Source organism: Heteronotia binoei, chromosome 3 (genome assembly GCF_032191835.1).
Source record: "Heteronotia binoei isolate CCM8104 ecotype False Entrance Well chromosome 3, APGP_CSIRO_Hbin_v1, whole genome shotgun sequence".
NCBI lineage: Eukaryota > Metazoa > Chordata > Lepidosauria > Squamata > Gekkonidae > Heteronotia > Heteronotia binoei.
Genome location: NC_083225.1, coordinates 148,456,708 through 148,478,314, shown reverse-complemented (window position 1 = coordinate 148,478,314; position 21,607 = coordinate 148,456,708). Strand labels below are relative to the sequence as shown.

At 41.5% G+C, this 21,607-nt stretch overlaps 1 protein-coding gene across 1 annotated transcript; it reads right to left on the bottom strand.

Annotated features, from left to right (window-relative positions):
- Positions 1 to 3,028: 3,028 nt before the first annotated feature.
- On the bottom strand, positions 3,029 to 18,421 carry CPOX (coproporphyrinogen oxidase). The gene is made up of 7 exons (XM_060234607.1): positions 17,965 to 18,421; positions 15,779 to 15,922; positions 14,214 to 14,324; positions 11,791 to 11,932; positions 10,351 to 10,569; positions 6,864 to 6,968; positions 3,029 to 5,764 (listed from the first exon to the last, which is right to left on the bottom strand). The coding sequence occupies exons 1-7, from the start codon at positions 18,419 to 18,421 to the stop codon at positions 5,677 to 5,679; spliced, it is 1,266 nt and encodes a 421-aa protein (XP_060090590.1). The 3' UTR covers positions 3,029 to 5,676.
- Between the last annotated feature and the right edge of the window lie 3,186 nt (positions 18,422 to 21,607).

The following is a 21,607-nucleotide window of genomic DNA, read 5'->3' as shown; positions in this document are numbered from 1 at the left end:
ATACGCCTATATCATGGAGATCCAATGAATGATGGTGTTCTTTCTTTTCTAAGAAACAGATTTTAGAAGTAAGTGCAGTTAGTTTGCTACGGGGAAACAAGAGCCTCGTTACATACGCTTCTCTGACATACGCTTCTGTTTCACGAAGAATCTGTAAGTCTTTAAAGGCACTATGGAATTGTGTTACATTTTATTGGACTTTGCATCGGGAATAAACATTTTCCAAAGGAACAAAACCCTCAGAGGAGAGGCCAGGCGGAGACGGATGGACTGCTTTGCTTCTTGGAGGAAGGAGAGCTTAACGTCTCATCTGCTCCAGCCAAACACTTTCGCTCATGTCTGCAGGGCCTTCCGCAGGTGCCACCCCGCAAATGTGCAAAATCAGCAACAACTGCTTTTCCACCTGCATGCTTCGTTATGCCTCGCCGCCCGCCATACAGAGCCCCCTCTCTGACCGGATTAAGGCGGCCTCCGCTCTCCAGGCATTCTTCCTCCAGCTATCCCAAGCTTAGTCAAATTAGTCAGGGAGGACATGCGCAGACTGAGCAGGGACGGCCAAGGGCCACCGTGGGGGATCGTGGTAAATTCAGCAGCGTAGAGACTGGCTGGTAAAGATCAGTCTCAAGGTGCTCCTCTGCAGGACCCTCGAGAAAGCATTTTAAAAATAGCCTGCCAGATGGATCAATGATCACAGCAGTGCCGGATTAAACCCTGTGGAGGCCCCTAGGCAGTCAAAATCTTGGGGCCCCCTTACAAGTTATCTCAGCATTGGAGTGCCCACCCCACCACCTGTGGCCCCCACTGCAGCCTGCCCTGCTGCAGGCACCTTCTCAAAAGCCCCTTTGACAAAGCTAGGGGGGGCGGGGAGAGGCAGAGAGAGGCAAACTTGGCAACAAGACCTTGCACCGGGCAAGTTGGGCAAAGCGCGGCTCAGTTTCTGGCTGTGTGAGGAGGCTTGGAGGGCTGCAAGCAGGGGGGAAAGGGGGGGCTGGCTTGGGCGCCTAAAGGCATCGGGGCCCATAGGCCAGTGCCTACTTGGCCTAATTGTTAATCTAGCCCTGGATCACAGCAGCCTCCACGAGGGTGACAGCCTACAGGCTCACCCAGTAAACGTGCCCACCGCCCCACCTAGAATTGTGTCCTGGAAAACAAAACTAAGTTTGAGTCCATTGACACCTTTGAGACCAACAAGGTTAAGCTTTCCTGTGCATGCACTCTTCTTCAAATACATTGAAATATGACTTCCTTAACCATTACATATAGGTAGAGAAAGGATGTGTAGCTCTCAGTTGCCAGGAACGGCTAATCAGAGTCAAGATTTATAAGTAACTGAACAATAGCTAAGACTGGATTAAAGCAGTTGTTAAGGCCTGTAAATAGCAGCAAATTAGCATACAGATAATAAAAGAGCTAACAAACAGATGTGAGAACTTTTTGTCCAGTGGCTACTTCAAGACCAGCAAAGGTTAATTCTGGGTATAAGAGAGAACTGAGCAATTTAGCATGTGTAGTGAGGTAAGAACCTGAGATTTCTGTTAAGCTCTAGGGGTTCTACTGTCCTGATGTAATAATTTGTAATTCAGCAGTCTCCTGTTCTAGTCGTTTTTTTAAACAGAACAAAACAGCTACTTCAAGGTCCCCCACTGAGTGTCCTGGGATGCTGAAACGTTATCCTACAGGTTTCTCAGTTTTGTAATTCTTGATGTCAGATTTGTGTCCATTTGTTCTTGACATAGGGATGGGCCTATTTGCCCTATATAGAAAACTGAAGGGCATTGTTGGCATTTAATAGCATATATACAGTGTTAGAAGATGAGCAAATAACTGAGCCTGAGATGGTGTAGTTGATGTTGTTAGATCCAGCGATTGTGTTGTCTGGGTGTATGTAGAAGCAAAGTTGGCATCTGGGTTTATTGCAAACTCTGGTACCAGTGCCATTAAATGCCAACAGTGTTGCTGGACATTTTTATTTTTAAAAGATATTCTAATGCAGAAATATTGTCTACAAAACATATTTAATTCAATTTCTTTCTAACCATGAAGATATATAGCATTTCAGCATACATGGATCGAAAGAAGCAAAATGCTTATTGTTGCCTTATAACTTCATTTAAACTTTTGTCTCCTACTTCTTAAAGTTGTCTCCTACTTCTTAAAATTGATCAAGTCCCCAAACCTGACATAAAATCTTCTATACTTAGCAGAGACAAGGCATCCAGCCTGACTTGTCCCATAGTTGCCCCTGCTACCTCCCCCTTCTCAGTGCTAATGGTACCACTGCCTATCATTTAAGAACAGCCATAACAGAAATGATGACTGAGTAAAATCTGTCATCTTCAACGTGTCCCCCTTCCGTTGGTGACCTAAGCATGTGCTTGTTTTGTTTAATGGTTAATCCAGGGCTGGGAATAGCAACACAGTACCCATTGATTTCAATCTTTAATAGACCAGGAAAGACTTTGGCCATTATAGAGTTTTGTTTAAGTGGCTCAGCTACATTCCTTCACCAACAAAGTTCCTCTTAAGTACTGAAAGGTCTGAACCCTCAAAGCCAACTCAATAAATTAAGTTGCTTTAATGGGGCCTTCTCCCTACTACTGTCACTGAGCTCTTTGGTGAAGGAGGGTTATAAACAGTGTTCCCTCTAAGCTGAATCAGTTTTTTTGGCCCCCAGCTCACACATTTTTTTGTCATAGCTCAGGAAAACTGGCCCCATAGCAAAATAATTTATACAGTAGTTCATAACTTTAATTAGCCAGTAGCTCCTGAAATAGAGGGAGTATTGGTTATAAACAGGGCTTCTTTTCAGCAGGAACACACAACACAGTTACAGCTGGCTTGCTGTCAGGGGTGTGGCCTAATATGCAAATGAGTTTCTGCTGGGCTTTTTCTATTAAAAAAGCCCTGGTTATAAATATGAATTCTTTGTGGGACAGTCATCAGCAAAGAAAACAAACATGAGTTCTACAGGGGAAAAAGAAATCCCGCCTTTACAGGTAGGAAAAAAATCACAAACTGACTGGAAAAATAGATTAAAATAGGTATTTTTATTACAATTGTCTATAAAACAGCAAAACTGTACAGCTATAATACTGCTGCTTATTATGCTTATATGGCTTTTTATTTACAGCATAAGAATTAAGGTCTTATTTTCCATGATAGTCAAATGCTTGCTCCTTGCAGCCTGAAGTAAAATACACAGATGTATTTGTGCCACCAATTTTATTCAGCTTCAGCTTCACAGAAGTGCTCCACAAACTGTCAGTAAACAGAATACATCAAGCAAGAGCATTTTGTGATAAAGAGATTGGATTTATACCTCACCCTTCACTACCCGAAGGAGTCTCAGAGCGGCTTACAATCTTCTTTCCCTTCCCTGCAACAGACACCATGTGGCAGGTGAGGCTGAAAGAGCTTTCAGAGGACTGCTCTTGAGAGAACAGCTGTGAGGTAGGTGGGGCTAAGAGAGCTCTCTGAGACTGCTCTTGAGAGAACAGCTCTGCTGAGAACTTGAGACTGACCCAAGCTCACTGCAGCAGCAGCAGCAGCATGTGGAGTGGGGGATCAAACCCAGTGCTCCCAGATTAAAGTCTGTGCATTTAACCACTACACCAAACTGTTGGTTTTTATACCCCACCCTTTACTACCTAAAGGAGGCTCAGAGCTGCTTACAATCACCTTCCCTTCCTTTCCCCATAACAGACACCCTGGTGAGGTAGGTGGGGCTGAAACAGCTCTGAGAGCTGTGACTAGCCCAAGGTCAGTCTGCATGTGGAGAAGTGGGGAATCAAGCCTGGTTCTCCAGACTAGAGTCCACAGCTCTTTAACCACAGCTGGCTCTGTGGTATAAGGTGGTGGTGGGGTGTTTTTTTTGCAGAGTTCAGAAAAGAGATGTGCAGGCCCAGAAAAATGGGGAGTGGAATCCCCTCCCACATTTGTTTTCTGAGACCTGCAGCAGAAAAAAGATGGCAATTTTGGGGAAAATGAGAGACCTTTTCAGAAATGCTCCCCCCCAAATACTTTTATAATGGTACTTTAAAACCAATTGTTGCTCTAAGTCCACAAGCAAAAGTGATATAATGCACTGTAAAAGTACATTAAAATATTGTAGAACACAGGACATTCATATGCCAATCCCAAAGAATAGGGAAACCTTAAAGTATATATCACTCCTACAACACCATGTCTGTTAGTGTGCATCTTACCCTCTGACTCATCTTGGTATTTGCTTCCCCTAGGTAAAACTTTTGTATCAAATAATAAAGAATCAGTGGACATGTGTGATTCCTATAATATGTAGAATCCAAGGCTTGGAACAAGCTATTCAAGTCAAAAGATGTAACCAATAAGTATATTAATTCAATCATCCTGAAAGGAGGTTACAGCACCCTAAATTGTAATGTTAAAGGTATCTTTTGCCCTTGTACTACAAATCCCCCAAAACACTCCACTTTACAAGTTGCTTCCCACTAGATAGAGATCCAGCACACATGTTCTCAGTAAGTTTAGCCAACCCAGCCAGAATTAGTGTGTTTTCATGGCCTCAAAGTTCTGCAGCATTTTTTAAAAATGACAATAAAAATGTTTGGTTTGGAATGAGACTCTTGTAAATAGTGTTAATGAAGGACAGACCTTGGAAAAGAGCCATTTAAAAACTGCATGTACAAATTTTCCATTTTATTTATAGCTGTGGAAAAGATAAAAGCAAATTAAACACATCCTTGAAACTGGTTTAAATTATCACTGCTTATTCCTGTTTATATCTTCTTAAGCTTCTGCTCCTGAAGCAACTTGTTCCCACTATTATCAAGCCTCAAAGGCAGATAGATATCCTACTTTGAAAAATCATGCATTGAAGATGCTGGAGTAAAAGTACCTAAATATTTTCCGCCAGACTTCAGTGGTTTACAAAACCTGCATGTTTATAAGATCAAGCATGTGTGTGCACAAACCAAACCCTTGTGTACTCACAGTTTATATGTTAATTCATTGTAGCAATGGTGTTGGACACTGGAACCTAAAACTGCTGCCTTTTCTAATGGAAAGTAGCAAAATGTGAGAAGTGCTGATGTGGCTCCTATTCCACAGGTTTCTGGCCCTGAGCTGTGCTATTACAGTTCACGTTTTATTTAAGGGCAGAAACCCACATGCTGATGCCATTTGCTCAAGTTCCACAGCACTATCTGTGCGGCAGAGGTTTCCTTGAGTAGAACATATCCAACAAGTCAGCAGAGGTCAACAATGCAGATCAAGTAAACTCTCTTCAAAATTAGAATTTAACAAATAAGCACCATCAAGCAATACACATAACTACTAAAGCAAGCAAGAAACATTTTGTAAATTATAGATGGTCCCTAGAACAGCTCCCTTTTGGGGTCTGAAAAAAACATAACAGCTCAGAGCATCCAATATCACTCCACACTGATCACAATTTGAGTGCATCTCAGTGAGCCCTTTTGTTCCCTGCACTTCACACAGGTGTATGTCAAGTTAATCTCACAAGACAATGTGTCTGGAACAGCTTCTGGCTTTTCAAGAGAACACTATGTACAATAATTTACTATTTCTAAGACACATGATAAGAGAACAAGTAGACAAAGATTAACTGCAGCACAATGACAGCCAGCAGGAATTCATATCCTTTCCCATGGCTGATCACTCAATGGAGGTTGCTGGTCACTGAACCCAGTCTCGGGGCTGGCGCAAAACTGCTAAAATTTCCGCTTCCCTGGAATTCTCTGGAGGCGTGTGCATATATTCCCATCTGTATATAGGAAGGAGGGGAGGAAAAACATAGGTATTACTTTTCTCCCATTCCATATTGTATCATTACAGATTATTTATCTCTTACTTCCCTGTAGGAAGCAGGAGTATGTAATTTTGATTACAACATACTGAACATTATCAATGTTTGTGTTTGGTTTGTATTTTACATTCCAAAATAAAGTGTTTTACTTTTCAATTAACTAAATTCCTCTTTGTTTTTTAATTCAAATCTAGGAATTTTAGAGAGAGATCCTGTAGTCAAGTTATATCCATTGGGTGGTTTAGGATTGTTTCAAAATCCCTTTGTTCTGGCCCAGCAAAATAATAGGCTAGCATAAGAAACCAGAGATGATGTGGTTTCACACACTGGATAATGTACTTTCAATCCATTTTTTTAACCAGATTTTGCTGTGTGAAACAGCAAAATCTACTTGCAAATGATCACTAAAGTGCATTATTTAGTGTATGTGGAAGAGACTAACAGTTCAACATAAAAGTCAAACTGACAGTGAAGCAGGTGGAGAGTAGGGCTTAGCTGGAATCTTGTTTGATCAGGGCTCACTCCCATTCCCCATGCCAGTGTAACTGTCTGCCTATGAAAGAAGGGATAAAAGTTCAACCATTCCTGCTGCAATCAATGAAGAGCCCCAGATGCCTGCTTCTCTTGCACCTGCTGGAATGGCCTTGGGTCAGCCATAGCTCTGGCAGAGGTTGTCCTTGAAAGGGAGCTTCTGGGAGAGCTCTCTCAGCCCCATCCACCTCACAGGGTGTCTGTTGTGGGGGAGGAAGATAAAGGAGGTTGTGAGCAGCTCTGAGACTCTCATATTCGGAGCGGAGGGTGGGATATAAATCCAGTGCCGTCGTCTTAACTGAATGTGTAATTCAGCTGGGCCTCACTGAACACTCTTCAGCATATATGGGGATGTGTGTCAAAGCTTGTTGTGTAACATTAGTTATAATAAGACCAGAGCTATATCAGGCTAACAGTTTTAAGCTCACTGCAGTGGTATCTTTTTTTACAATAAAAAGAACGGAGCTAGTTAGCTTTCTATCAAAGGATGCTTAGTATGTCTGCCTATGTGTGATCGGGCTCTCACCTGGCAGTGAGTGGCAGTGACATAAGTATGCTTTCAATCCTTGATCCTGATGTTGCAAGACCAAACTTTGTGCCTCTGTCATACACCAGATTGAATTCCACATACCTGTTGGAGAATACAAGAAAGAGATGGTGTCACAGGAGAATGTCATCAGGGAGCTATCTATGCCTAAGGAGCCAAAATACTATCCAAAATAAAAGTTGACTTCTATCATTAGCATGCAAACTTTTGAGTTTGTGCACAATTGATTCTGGTTTTACTAATGGTCACAGAGCACTTGTGATCCTTCCTCCAGGCCATGCAATTCCTACTCTGCCTCTTCTCTGGCTTTTGAAATTTCTCTACACACTGCCCACACATTTTGAAGGCTCTCCCTTTAAAAATGAATACTGAAAATCTCAGACTGCTGCAATTTGCACCCAATACTTGCGGAATCTTGAGATATACAAAGTCCTACATATCGTTTTAACTATTATGAGCAAACAGTACAAAACTGAGCTCTAAGTGCTTTGTCATATAAACAAAGAGCACCAGGTTGGGAACTACTTGAGCCATCTTTGCTGCAATAAATGCTTAGCATGGTCTCCTTGGAACAACATGAAGTGTAAACAGACATCTTGCCAGAAATGAAATGTATATTACCAAATAAGCAGTATTCAGAGTATCAAATAAGCATGCACTTAAAAGCCCAATCACAATGGACTGAAAATTACCTTAAGCTTTTGTCATAGTTTTGCCATTTCTACAACACAGCCAACTATAGACAACAGCTTTGTATTAAACCAGGCCTCTTTTATTGCTGTCTGCCACAAGAAAGGGGGCCCTCTCCAAGTGTCTCTGTCACTATTTGCAGTTCTTCCTTCATTCCCCGACTTTCATACCCTTAGATTATCCAATGTCCTCCACTTTCAGGAGCTGCACCACCTGTCCTGTACTAAAACACACACCGATCAACTTACTACCTAGTACAACCATCTCCATTACAGTTGTTTTACTTCTCCCGTTTGCATCCTAATCTGTTCTACACAGAAAGCATGCCAGGCTGTTGTAGTTATTATACCACGTACTCATGATAAAATATGGCTGGACCCATTTGCACAAATATGAACACAATATAGTGGATTCAGGTGTATGTAATTCTAATTGAAACAAATGGTGATGTACTAAAATATATATGCCAACAAGTTCCAAATAATGGATGGTAGGAGAATCATTAGCTCTGTCTCTCTGGGTACAACATATGAACATATGAAGCTGCCTTACACTGAATCAGACCCTGGGTTCATCAAAGTCAGTATTGTCTTCTCAGACTGGCAGCGGCTCTCCAGGGTCTCAAGCTGAGGTTTTTCACACCTATTTGCCTGGACCCTTTTTTGGAGATGCCAGGGATTGAACCTGGGACCTTCTGCTTCCCAAGCAGATGCTCTACCACTGAGCCACCATCCCTCCCACTGAGCCAATACAAGATACACTTTTTAATTAAAGGCAATAAGTGTTCTTAAAAAGCAACATTCCCTTTTCAACACTTTTCAGGCACCATCTGCAAATTACTAAGACTAGCAGCTAAGAATTGCTCCTGTGGTTTTAGTTCCATGTTGTTTTGATAATGCTGAACTTTGCATCACACAAGGATTCTACCTATTATGTTCTTCCTTCTCTTGCCAGAAGACAGATAGCAATTGCCACCGTTTGTCTCTTTAGTTTTCTTGCTCACTTCACAGTCTATGCCTTCCAGCCATTCTTGACACCTGTCTCAATAATTTTACAATTGTTCTTCAAACTAGATTAGTACTTCCCCTGCTACTGCAGATGTGGGCCTGAAACCAACTGATAGTAGGTTGCCTAAGGCAAGTTCAGGGCTCAGACAAGACACAACCCACAGAATTCCAGATTTATAGTTCAGTCACTACAACAACATTCAAAGAAAGGTAGGGTGAAGTGAGGGGAGGAGGAACAAGTAGTGATGGTAGAGGAAAGAGCATGTTCAGACTGAGCCTATACAATCCACAATTTGAGATATGATGGTCAGGGATCCAAACACTTGAGGAAGTGTTGTTTTGGCAGCTTTCACACACCCTCATCAGCCACAACTGCTTGGTCAACAGAGAACTGGTTAAAATCCATATCAGTTTTTTACAAATATTTTATTCCAGGATTAATATTCTGGGAAATTTATGAAGCAATAGGAATAGGTAAGTAGGGGATTAACCATTTCCTCAATATCACAGAGGATCGAGAGATCAGATACAGCGGAAAAGACACTGGCTTTCTACAAAATTGTCAGTTAATTAGCAATTTGTAACAGGTGGGGATGCAAAGTAGGAAGGAAGGAACAGAAGTTCCTGCACAGGGATATTGTGAGGAGAGAACAGAGAGCTTCCAGACATGCTATTTGGACTTTCAAATCTTCAATCTGAACTGGCTCCTACTTTGCAATGGTATTTTGCATCTATTACTGTTAGAAAACTGAACACAGGGAGGGCCTGTGGCTCAGTGGCAGAACATCTGCTTTGCATGCAGCAGGTCCCAGCTTCAATCCCCAGCATCCCATTGAAAAGGACCAGGCAGTAGGTGATGCGAAAGACCAACCCTGGACAGCTGTTGCTTGTCTGAGTAGACAATACTGACTTGGATGGACCAAGGGCCTGATCAGTATGAGGCAGCTTCATATGTTTCTTACAAGATAAGTGACAGTTTCAGCTGCTGCAAAGCTTGATGCTTCATTCTGCAATCTCGTGGTTAGCCCAAAGCTCCTTATCTTCATGCAAAAGGGGAAAAAAGCAGATATTGATGACTGAGCTCCTACATGAAGCTTAATCCCAGAAGATACATAGTTTATCAGGAGGCACAGTGACACGGTTTTTCCATGAACAATGCTTTAATCTTGCAAAAATAATGCTCTGCTCTAAGACTCCACCTTTTAAAAAGAACTGCTCACATCAGCAACAGGCCATATAGCACATAAGCGAAAAGATAAACTTGGTAATTTTACTGAACAGCCAACCTTCAAAAAGAGACTCAGAACTTGCAAACATATTGACTTACAAACAGTCAGCCAGGAAATCAACCATCCCAGTGGATTTTCAGCAACGAGCAAACAGCACATTATTTATTTAATCTATAACCCAAAAGTGGTTTACAATATTCTTCCCTTCTCTGTTCTCTCCTCACAATAACCCTGTGCAGTAGGTTAGGCTGAGAGCATGTGACTGGCCCAAGGTCACCCAACAAAGGTCCCATGGAAGAATGGGGATTCAACCTGGGTCTTTCAGATATCTTGTTAGACATTTTAACCACTACACCATGCTGACTCTAGTGAATTCTGAGCTGATTCCACCCTAATGAAAAAAGATTCTTTGATACTTGAAATGAATTACATTATGTATGACTAGCAACAGAGTTAAAATTAGAAACCTCAACGGATACACAAACTGAGGAAGCGGACACCATTTTTTCTTGTCAGCCTACAAGGTCATCAGTCACTCACCTCCCTCTACGAATCTGTTGCCACAGTTTTTCCTCTGGTGTGAAGGGGTCGTCACAGTGCTTCTTTACAATGGGAATGTAGCAAGGCACAATGGCTTTGGCGCAGCTCTGAACAAATTGAAAGGCCTCTTCTTTTGAGGGCCAGTCCAGATCATCAAAAAATATGCCTCCAATCCCTCTTCGTTCTCCACGGTGCTTGATGTAGAAATAGTCATCACACCTGAAACCAACAGCCACACAAGTCAAGGACAGCACACAACTGGAAAATCTAAAATCCCCCAAACATATATTCAGCTACAGAAATGTGAACAAATGATCAAGCGGCAGATATTGTCTCCTTTGGTAACAGTCACAAACAAGTCCCCCAAAGCACTGCTTTTGCAGTAAATTTTAATTGTGGCTATTGTGTTAATCAGTGGCTATTAGCCACAGTGTATGGAGCACAGGTCCACCAGTGGCTATTAGCCACAGTGTATGTGTGTATATAACATTTTTTGCCACTGTGTGACACAGAGTGTTGGACTTGATGGGCCGTTGGCCTGATCCAACATGGCTTCTCTTATGTTCTTATGTTCTTAATTCAGATTTTGAAATACATGCTACATACTCCAAGACCAGTCTTTAAGTATACAAACAGTAACCTTCATCTCCTATACGGGTGGGGTGAAAGACTCACATCTCCCTTGTTCCATTCAATTTCAACTTAGAAACTATACATAGCATGTTTTCAGTTATATAAATACAAACTAACAAACCATTAAGATGCCAGTCATGGTAGACATATTTTTTAATGATGTAAAGAACAAGCTGGGAAACAGATTTAAAGGTATTTCTCTGTATAAGCTTTAGTTGCTCAATAGCATAAGCTTATACTGCAAGGAAAGCTGCCCCACTCTAGAGTCTAAGAATTCTGTCTAAAATATAATTAATATAATATAATATAATATAATATAATATAATATAATATAATATAATATAATATAACAGATAATGATATACTTTGTAGATAGATCCAGGTGAGCAGCCGTGTTGGTCTGAAGCAGCAGAACCAAAGAGTCAAGTACCACTTTTAAGATCAACAAAGTTTTATTCAGAAGGTAAGCTTTCGTGTGCTCTAAGCACACTTCACCAGACAGTAGGATGGAATGGCAAGCCGGCCTAAATAACTGCCCACTTTCTCTATATTTAAGACCGCTTAAGAAGAAAACTAAAAATTTTCTAATTAAGGGATCTTTTTTCACTGGTTCAGACAGAGAACAGCTGATGGTCATGGAAAATCTCCACAAGAAAACAAAGTCTGCAGTCTATATTTATTCAGAAAAGGCAACAGGTTTATGGGAAAAAGTCAAAACACACTTGAAATTAAAGGATAATACCCCCCCCCCGGGGTAATGCTTATAACAACCTCTTAGGAGGGAAAAGAGTGGTACTACTTACATACCATTTCTTGAATTTAGGGTATAGTTCTGGATCGTGCTGGTCACAGGCTTCCTTCAGAGTTTTATGAAAATGAACAGCATCTTCTTCATTCAAGTATGTTGGAGTAAGGTCTGTTCCACCACCAAACCACCACTGTTTTGAACCTACAATGGAAAAAAATTGCCATATATTTCACCTGAGAACACATTGTTTTTTTTGTTTCCTCTACTAATATCAGAATCACTGTAAAGCATTTTACTGACTCATCTATAGCAATTAAATACTAAGTGCCTTACACAGTAAGGCATACATATGGATCTTTGTAGGACACTAGTAGTGAAAGAAGACTGATATATATAGCGCCATGAAGTCACAGCTAGGATTTTCAAAGCAGGAAACATTCAGAGGTGGTTTCCCAATGCCTGCCTCTGCATAGCAACCCTGGACTTTCTTGGTAGTTGCCCTTCCAAATACTGACCAAGGCAAACTCTGCCTATCTTCCAAGATCTGACAAGATCACACCAGCCTGGGCTATCCAGGTCAGGATTCATATAATATTACTACTTATTTTAATTTGTAGCTATTGGCATGTTTAAAAGTTTGGATAAAGCAACACTAAAAACCACATGCCAGAAAAAGCAACCAAACAAACCATATTTTCTAATTACTCTAATTATCACAAAACTTAATCCTAAATTCTTCATAGTTTTCCATAATTTTATTAATACTATGACAAAATTGTTATAGCAAATAAATAAATACAGGGTAACCACGTTTGTCATCACCACAACCTTTAACCCTAACTTAACTTAGCCCTAATTTCTCATAACTTCATTATTGCTTTAAAAAGCTCTGCTTCACTGAATATTGGAGTCAATCTAGAAAACAACTAGCTAAGAATTGAATCTATGTACCACCACTAAATGATGTAAAGGTAACATATAAACAAGCAATGACAGGCATGTGTATTTTTATACAGCAAAACAGTCTATGAAATAATAGGTAGAACAAAGTTTGAGTTCAGTGGCACCTTTAAGACCAACAAAGTTTTATTCAAGGTATGAGCTTTCGTGTGCACGCACTTTCTCAGATAAGTTTGTTCTTCTCCTGAGGATCACTGAAAGACCTTAGAATAAAATCACTGCTGAAAATACTAAGTGCTACTGAAATTTCTAGGCACCACTGTGACTTAACTCTTGGAATCTGTCAACCACTGGGTTAGATTTCCTGCTCGTTTTGCAATTGGTTACATCATATTGTTAGATTTTATATTATATTATGTTTTCACTGATGCAAGATACTGAGGACTGAGGGGCAGTACAGCCCACAACTGAATACATAAAAATTGTTCCCTCTAAGCTGCAGTGTTTTGTGAGCAAAAATTCTACTTTGTGAGCTACTGGTATTAAAGTCATGAGCTTATTAGCATTAAAGTTGTGAGCTGCTGCATAAATTATTGTGCTCTGGGGCCATTTTTCCTGAGCTAAGACAAAAATGTGTGAGCTGGAGGTTAAAAATCTGTGAGCTAGTTCATGCTAGCTCAACTTAGAGGGAACACTGCATAAAAATGCATTTCCGTATGTGTGTTAAGACCCCAAGCTACCTTGATAATGTTCACATTCTGTGAAACACTTCATGAATAAAAGTCATACTTTTGTTCTTAAACAATATTTTTCAGTTTTTCTTGAGATATTTTATAGCTGTTTGATTCCTCCTATTGCCTCTCCAAATGACATCTTAGCCTTTCCTAGATTTCTGAAGCATGAGAGCAAAACATTCATTCTATTTATAAACAATTAATCTAATTAAATACTATATTAAAATTTTCACTACAGCTCAGAAAACAATTTCAAGGGGATTCCTAATCCACTGATAAAGTATAAGGCCCTTCTGAAGTTGGTCTTCATTATTCTTTACATTTATTCTAGATCAGGGGTGTCAAACATGTAGTTTGGGGGCCAAGTCAGAGGGCTCCTATCAGGCCCCCAAGCAACTGGCTGTCCTCTGCTTTCTTCTCCCTATATCTTGTTTCCTTCTGCATAACAGCTTGCTTTGCAATACTTGCTCAATTGCACAGGAGCTACAGAGCAAAACCTCTATTTTCTCCATTGGCTGAGGTTCCCCCCCCAGTCCCCTGGGGAAGGAAGGAAGGAGCCAGAGCTTCCTTTGCCCAGTTCCCTGGATCCCATGGGAGAAATACAAAGAAAGCATTCTTAAGAACAATGAGTGCTAACGTTTTATGCATGTTTTAAGTTTTTTAAAAATATATATTTGTGTTTGTCTGTGTTCTTTATAAAAGTTTATATCTCTGCTACCTAATCTTAAAGAGGTACACACATGGCCCGACCCGACATGGCCTGGCCCCTCAAGGTCTCATTTATGTCAGATCTGGCCCTCGTAACAAATGAGTTCGACATCCCTGTTCTAGATCATCAGAGATCTTACCATCTGCCTCCTCAATTTCAAAGTATCTGTAGTTGAAGTGTATAGTGGGAACATAAGGGTTCTTTGGGTGAATAACGGAGCTTACCCCCATGGCACAAAAGGGCAGTTTTCCTAGAAAGCAACACAAACAAAAACAAACAGTACAAATATTATATAGCATGTTTTAGTGCTTAAAGTTTTCTAGTTGCCACTTTGGTTCCTTGCATCCCACAAGCAATGCATACAATTTACCTCTTTAAAACAAAATTAACATTAAAACTTTCCTCCAGAGTTGTTTCTTCTGTACTATGTGAGGAGAATTATAAGAATCAACGTTGCATTTTTGGCTTTTTCTATGTATTTAAAAAAATTAATAAATGCTTTCTAAAAATTAAGTTTCAAAATTAAAATTACTATCATTCCCATTATTCAGAAAACAGTTATGGTCTAGGAAGCATTTCAAGGAGAACTTTCAAGTAACTTCAGTTTCTGGTGTTGCTTGTTAATATTATACTGATTTAATACTAAACAAACACATTTCTTAAATGTTTGACCTAAAGCAATTTCTGATATGAGTAATTAAAGATACTAACATACAGGCAGCAGCACTGGACTAAAGAATGCAAAAATCTGGGGTTCTGCCTTTCTCCTGATAAAAGTTAGTACTAGCTGCAGGGCTTTTTTGAGAAGGAATGCAATTCCAGCTGGCTCGGTATCAATGGGTGTGGCCTAATATGCAAATGAGTTCCTGCTGGGCTTTTCTACAAATAAAGCCCAGGCTAGCTGCTTGACAATAGGGAAGCATTGGTCTTCAAAGAGGACACGACAACATATGATATATTTGGTTGGGGCAACAGGAAGCCACCAGTTGATCATAGAATTGGGACCACAGTCTTTAACAATACAGGACCGAAGTTTACGTACTCATATTGCGGCAGCTGTAATCAAACAGAGGGAAAAGGTAAGTTGAGCTACTGTCAACACCATGGATTTCCTTTTTGTAGCAGCATAACACTTATTTCTCTGTGTGATTGGAAGCTATAAAATTTACTCTCAACCTGACTAGAGTTCAGAAAAGTCCAAGTTTTTAAAGTAGTAGAATACAAAGTCTACTGTGATGGACAGAAGGTTGTCCTGCCTCTAAGGGACAAAAAACAGCAACTCAGCCTACAGGAGTGCAGTTCCAGAATCCAATCACCTTTCAGGAGGAGGACAGAAGGTTGGAGAGAAGGGCAGCAGGATTTTAGTTCAGAGAGAGCGCAGAGGGAGCTGAGTTCTGCCTCAGGGAGAAGTGAGAGCTCAGGTCTGGCTCAGAAAAAAAAAGCAGACAGAGCGAAGGATAGTTCTGCTTGGTAGTGAGGCAGAGTGGTTTAGCTCTGCCTTGGAGAAAGAATCCTTCACCTGCACTAGGAAGTGGTACACAGTTCACTGTACCTGTTTTGGATTTCATCACTTCATCCATATATACCAAGAACAAGAAGCAAAACTAACTTTATTAAATGCATAAGTTCTTCAAAACAATGAAAAACTCTCTGCACATAAACTGTATACAGAAAAATGGATGTCTAGGCAAAAACATGCCTTACCATCCTTGGCCTTCAGAGTTTTCCCCCTGCTTCTCATCTGTTGAGCAGCTTCTTCAGAAAGATGGCCAAACACTACAGATACATTGACTCCAGCCTTCTCAAAGATTTCACCATCCTGAAGAACACAGCTGATGCCTCCACCACCTGTTCAATACAAGAACCAGTGTTTTCTTGAGCTGTCAACCAATTTTAGTATACCAACTTATACATTCAAATGATCACCTCCTTTGTAAGGATAGCTGGAATCTTTTGCCTTCAGAACAAACCTCTACAATTTGGTAACATTTCTGTGGGATGAAGAGCAAGGAGTTGATGATTTGGCCTATCCATAATCGTATATATCACAAGTATATATTTACATGCTAAAAGCCTTTCACCCATAATATATGACACCCACACACCCCCACCATCCTTACAGCTTAATAGGTGGGGCTCTCTGATATTTGTTAAAAGTTAGATAAGACGTCAAAGTTGGCCCCTCCTGTCTTATCCTCCCAACCTCACATATCCTGAATTAAACATATGCCTCATATACACACTAAGTAATGTAATGCCTGTCCACCAAATCAGCACCCAAATAAACAGTGTAGATATTTAAGAATATTGCTTATACAAATGGTCCCAAGTTATGTATTCTTGGCCTTCATACTACCCATAATCCTATGGTTTGTTCACATTTTATTGTAAGAAGATTTTACCATCCAACACAAGAAGCAAGCACATGTAGTTAACCAGGAAATGTGTATAAATGCTAGCTGACAACACTTATAAATGTATCCTATTCCCTTTTGTTAATTTGCTTCCCTGAGATATTTTGCTTTAGGGATGGTAAGTCCTGTGTATTACTGTTAAGTAACGTTAAATCAAAAGCTCCACCATTATACAGCAAGCACACAGGATCTTATGGAATTTCCTTCTTGCATGCAGAATCATCGGCTTGAGTCAAATATGATGGCTAGTGAATTGCAAAAGCTCATGTAGCATCTCATATAAACTGAGCTGTATTTCACGGGTAGCAGCTATACAGCTTGAGCCCGCTTTAGCAGCTCCTTGTCCATATGGTACAAAATCCCATGGAAATGCTGTATGAGCAGGCGAGTGATTCTGCCTCTCAAGCATCAAGTCATCTAATCATCCAGTCAATATCCCATACAAAAATCCTACACACTGGAAAGGTACTACATAAGAATTTCTGTAAAACATCTCCAATACCTGTGATTTCCTTGACATTTTTCATCATTCACAAAATCAACACTCTTGTACTCCAGAATAATTAACATCTTCCCTCAGTGGTCATAACTGCTATGGATTCATTTATGCATAACCAAAATATGGGGAGATGTCAAAACCACTGTACTGACACAAATTGGTAATATGACTGGTCAACTACAGGGTGCTAAAAAAAGGTAACAAGTAACCAGGGGTCATTTTGTAAGAAAATAGGTGGTGGAGATCATCCAGGGATTGTTACGCAGCTGCACATGCTATTCAATGGATGAGATGGAACTCTGAGAAGGAGGAGGTGGAACTCTCAGAAAGGTTCAGGAGCTGTGCTTCTGTGAGTTCCCACTGAATCTGAGGCCTGCAAGTAACTAATCCAGTCTGAAATCCCTTTCTCCACACTACTGTAGCAGCTATAACAAGGCCAGCCACTTCACTGCAGGTCCTCCCAGCTACACAAATGCATGGTACATAACCAGCATTATTGAATACAGGATTATTCATTGCAAATTAGACACAGTCTCCTTTAACATCTTTGCACCAACCTGCAATAAAAGCACATTTACCCACACAGCATTTATTTACAAGCAAAGAAGGAGCTGCAATACATATTAGCGATTTATTGCTTTGTTACCTAAATCAGAGAGTTACAGATGGGCTATAAAAGGCACTATGATTTCAGTCCTCCATACGTTTACCAGAAAGTAAGCCCCATGAAAACCAGTGGAGGTGATTCATGAGCATTTAACTCCCCACACTAAAGTCCTCGAGGCAGAGAGTTAATTATTGTTTAGTTATTAATTAAACTCTAAACAAACCAGGTGACAAGACTAATCGACTCCAGCCTCAGGAGTACAGCCAGGAAGCTCGGTGGCTACTTCAGATTAGTTACTCCGGAGTACAAGAAACTCGACTGTGTGGGTCGCAGCAAAGGAACTCTTCCCCGGGGGAGTCGAGTCGGTCACCTTCCTTTCTCTCCCAGCGGTCCACCGTGAAGGAGGCGCCGCGGTCGAGCTGGGCCAAGGCGCGGCACACCTGGCCTTGCGTCTCCATGATGAGCAGCTCCATGCGGCTCCGCATCTCCCCGCGCCGGCTCCGCAGCTCGCGCATCCCGCTCACCGGCGGAGCCATGAAGCACTCGAAGCGCCGCGCCAGGTCTTCCCGCCCGTCCTCACTCGGTTGCCGCGCCATCTCCGCCCGCCGCGCCCACCCCAGCCCGGCCAGCACCGCCGCCGCGCCAGCAGCCCAGGCCACGGCTGACGGCCGCCACCGCTGCCGCGACTCAGCACACTCGGGGGGATCGCCCGGGAACGGCGGCGGCTCCCATCCTCCCGAGGAGATGCTCCTGGAGCCGCGCAGCTGAGGATGCCGCACCATCCCTCGGGCGCCCACCACGCACACCCCGCGCAACAAACGGGCCATCGCGGAGCCCGCGGCCGGCACCAACTGCAGCCAGCGCAGTCTGCAAAACACCCTCTCCTAAGCGGCACTCTCGAGGGGCCGGCCGCAGTGGAGCATGGCTTCTTGGGAAATGTAGTTCTGCCGCCGACTATGCTCGTGGCTAATGGATCCGCTGGGACTACAATCCCGGAAGAACCTGGGGGGAGGGCAGGTAGTCTTCTTTTTCTTTTTCTGAATACGAACGTAAAAAGCGTCCGTGATTTAATACGTTGAGCATGGAATTACAGCACGTAGGAAATGGGAGATAAAGCCGTGTGAGCCGGAAGAGCAAAACACGTGTGTCTGAGTCACTCTTTGGGGTCAGCCCCTGTTCACTCAGAGTAAGCACGATCAACATTAGTAACTCCTGGGTTTAATAAGCCTACTGGATAAAGTGTGCCTTAAGTGCTCACCCCCACCCCTCAAAGGAATGTGACATCATCCAAATATAACTTGAAAGTGTCATCAAAAGTCATCAGGACACATGAACTGGTTCAGATGGTGAAATTGATATAATAGCTGTGCTGGACATTTATATATAACCTTTTTGAAGCACTCCAGGTATAGTCACCCATTCGTACTACTACTAAGGTTTTGTAAAGTAGATCAGTGTTTTACCACTTGAAGTTTCTAGCTAGTAATTGAAATGTATTCTTAGCAATTTTAGTATGACTGAGAGAGAGAAAATGACTGCCAAGTGGGCCTGGAGAAAGCCGGGCATATAAATATTTTAAATGAATAAAGTGAGCCAGACTAGCTGCATACTACATCCATTTGGAGATCACTCTAGAATAGTACATTGGACAGTTCATAAGTAGTTTTGGTTATCTACTGTAACAATGCTGAGTTATTGTTTTTAACTTCATATCACCATAGGCTACAAAGTCATTCTTTACATTCTTGTCATAATATGCATCTTAGTGACATTGCCAATGAAACTGGGGGACTGATTCTTCTTAGAGTTTCCCATATTTTAAATAAACTGTCCCTGAATGTATGTCTTTTGTCTTGACTTATATTTTTTTATTTTTTAAAAAAATCCAGAGATAATTGTGTAGTCTGTCATCTAGGTTTTGAAGCTTCTGATTTCATCAGACTTTCATTTGGATTTTTAATCCAATAACATTGCTGCTCAGACTGGCATTACATTGGTGTAGTTGATTTTTTGTATTGTTCTTATGAACTCCAAGTAAGCCAGCTTGGATGTTCGTTTAATAGAAGGTGGAATAAAGAACCTACATTCCATCAGAACTGGTGGGAACTGAGGTTTTTCAGTGGTTTTCCTTTAATTTGGGAAGAGGGGAAGGCTTCTTGAACTTGTTTGGCAAGAAAAATAATGTTTTATATTATTTTGTTTTCTTAGTATTTTAATAAATTACCCAAACATATAAATCACGGGTCTTATAGTGCAATGCTTGGCAGAGGTACATGCTTTTTAGTCCATTGAAGTCACTAGTCTTAAAAGGGTATAATTCTTTTTTGGATTGCATTTAATATTGCCAACTGCCTGGAAGGAAAAATGCCTTGCCCTTGTAATAGATGCTATGAAATGGTCCCTCCCCTCCCCTCCCTCAGAGGCAAGATTTTCTCTCTGTTGTTCTTTCCCTGTCTGACTGAGCTGCCCTAGTAATGCTGCATAATCTGTGGCTATGGACATAGTATGTGATCTGATTGTGAGCTTGGGGTCACCCATTGCTAAAACCCCAAGGATCCATGAGAAAACCGATTGCGCTTACCTGCAACTGCTGTTCATTGAGTGGTCTTCTATGCAGGCACACATGGGACTCTGTGCAGGCCAGCCACAGAGAAGAGCTAACAAGCTTACTCCCCAACATTCCTGTGCAGGGGCCACCACCCATCCCTCAGTTCTCCTCCACCGCCTTGCATCTTCGGTATTAAGCAAGCTAAGGTTGATCACAGTGGGGAAGGAGGGAGGGATGCACATCTAAATAGCAGGTTAACTTTCCAGCTCCTCTCACAATAGCAGCAGAAAAAGAACTGAGGGATGGGTGCTGGTCCCTCCAACTTCACAGGACCATTGGAGAGTAATGGACCTGGGAGAGGGAAGCGCCATCCCTCAGGTAAATCTAGAAAATTCTCATCAATAAGCCTGTTAGCTCTTCTCTGTGGCTGGCCTGCATAGTCCCATGTGGGACTGCACAGAAACCACAAAGATGAACCTATGGTTTGGAACCAAGTTTTTGTGCTACTATGGCACCATGAAACAGTCAATGTGTGATTTTTCTTTCCTGAAGAACTTTTGCTGTCTCACCCTGTCAAAGAATAACATTTGGGCTGTTTGCTCAGCCCAGAAACCTGAAGGAAGGATTGGGAGCCCCTTTTTACTGCAGCCCAACACAGCTACTCACCAGAAACTCTTAAGGCAATCCTGTGGTCTTAAACTAACCCTACACAGGATAGTACAACAAGCAACTTAAAATTCTCAATAAAAGTGAATATGCATTGGTGTTATAATAGTAAAGCACTAAAAACTTAATTAGGGAGGGATGGTGGCTCAGTGGTAGAGCATCTGCTTGGTAAGCAGAAGGTCCCAGGTTCAATCCCCGGCATCTCCAAAAAAGGGTCCAGGCAAAATGGTGTGAAAAACCTCCGCTTGAGACCCTGGAGAGCCGCTGCCAGTCTGAGAAGACAATACTGACTTTGATGGACCAAGGGTCTGATTCAGTATAAGGCAGCTTCATATGTTCATATGTATATGTAATTAGTGGGAATGTATCCAGAACATGTCTGTTAGTTCAGTGATCCTGGTTAGTAATCATGTTCTGCCATTTAGTCCACCTAACTTCTGATGAGACTTACATGTACCTCCTGCCAGTTTTAAAGGTCATGACTCTGCAAACAGCAGATTTTCAAAATATATGCAGATGATAAGCAGCATAAGACTGGTGTCCTATTCACATGTATTCTAAAGTGAAAAGATAATAGTGCTGCCACACTATGCTGAGTGGTTACTGAGTTTAGATTCATTTAAATCAGTGAGTTTAGATGGAATAGCTCTGCACCAGGGACACACTAAATCTGAAAAAATTGCACAGCTTTAAGGTTGACAATGAAAAAATTGAAATTGTTCAAGAGTTTCTATTCCTTGACTCCATCATCAATCAAAAGGAAGACTGCAAAGAAGAATCAGAAGGAGATTGAGACTGG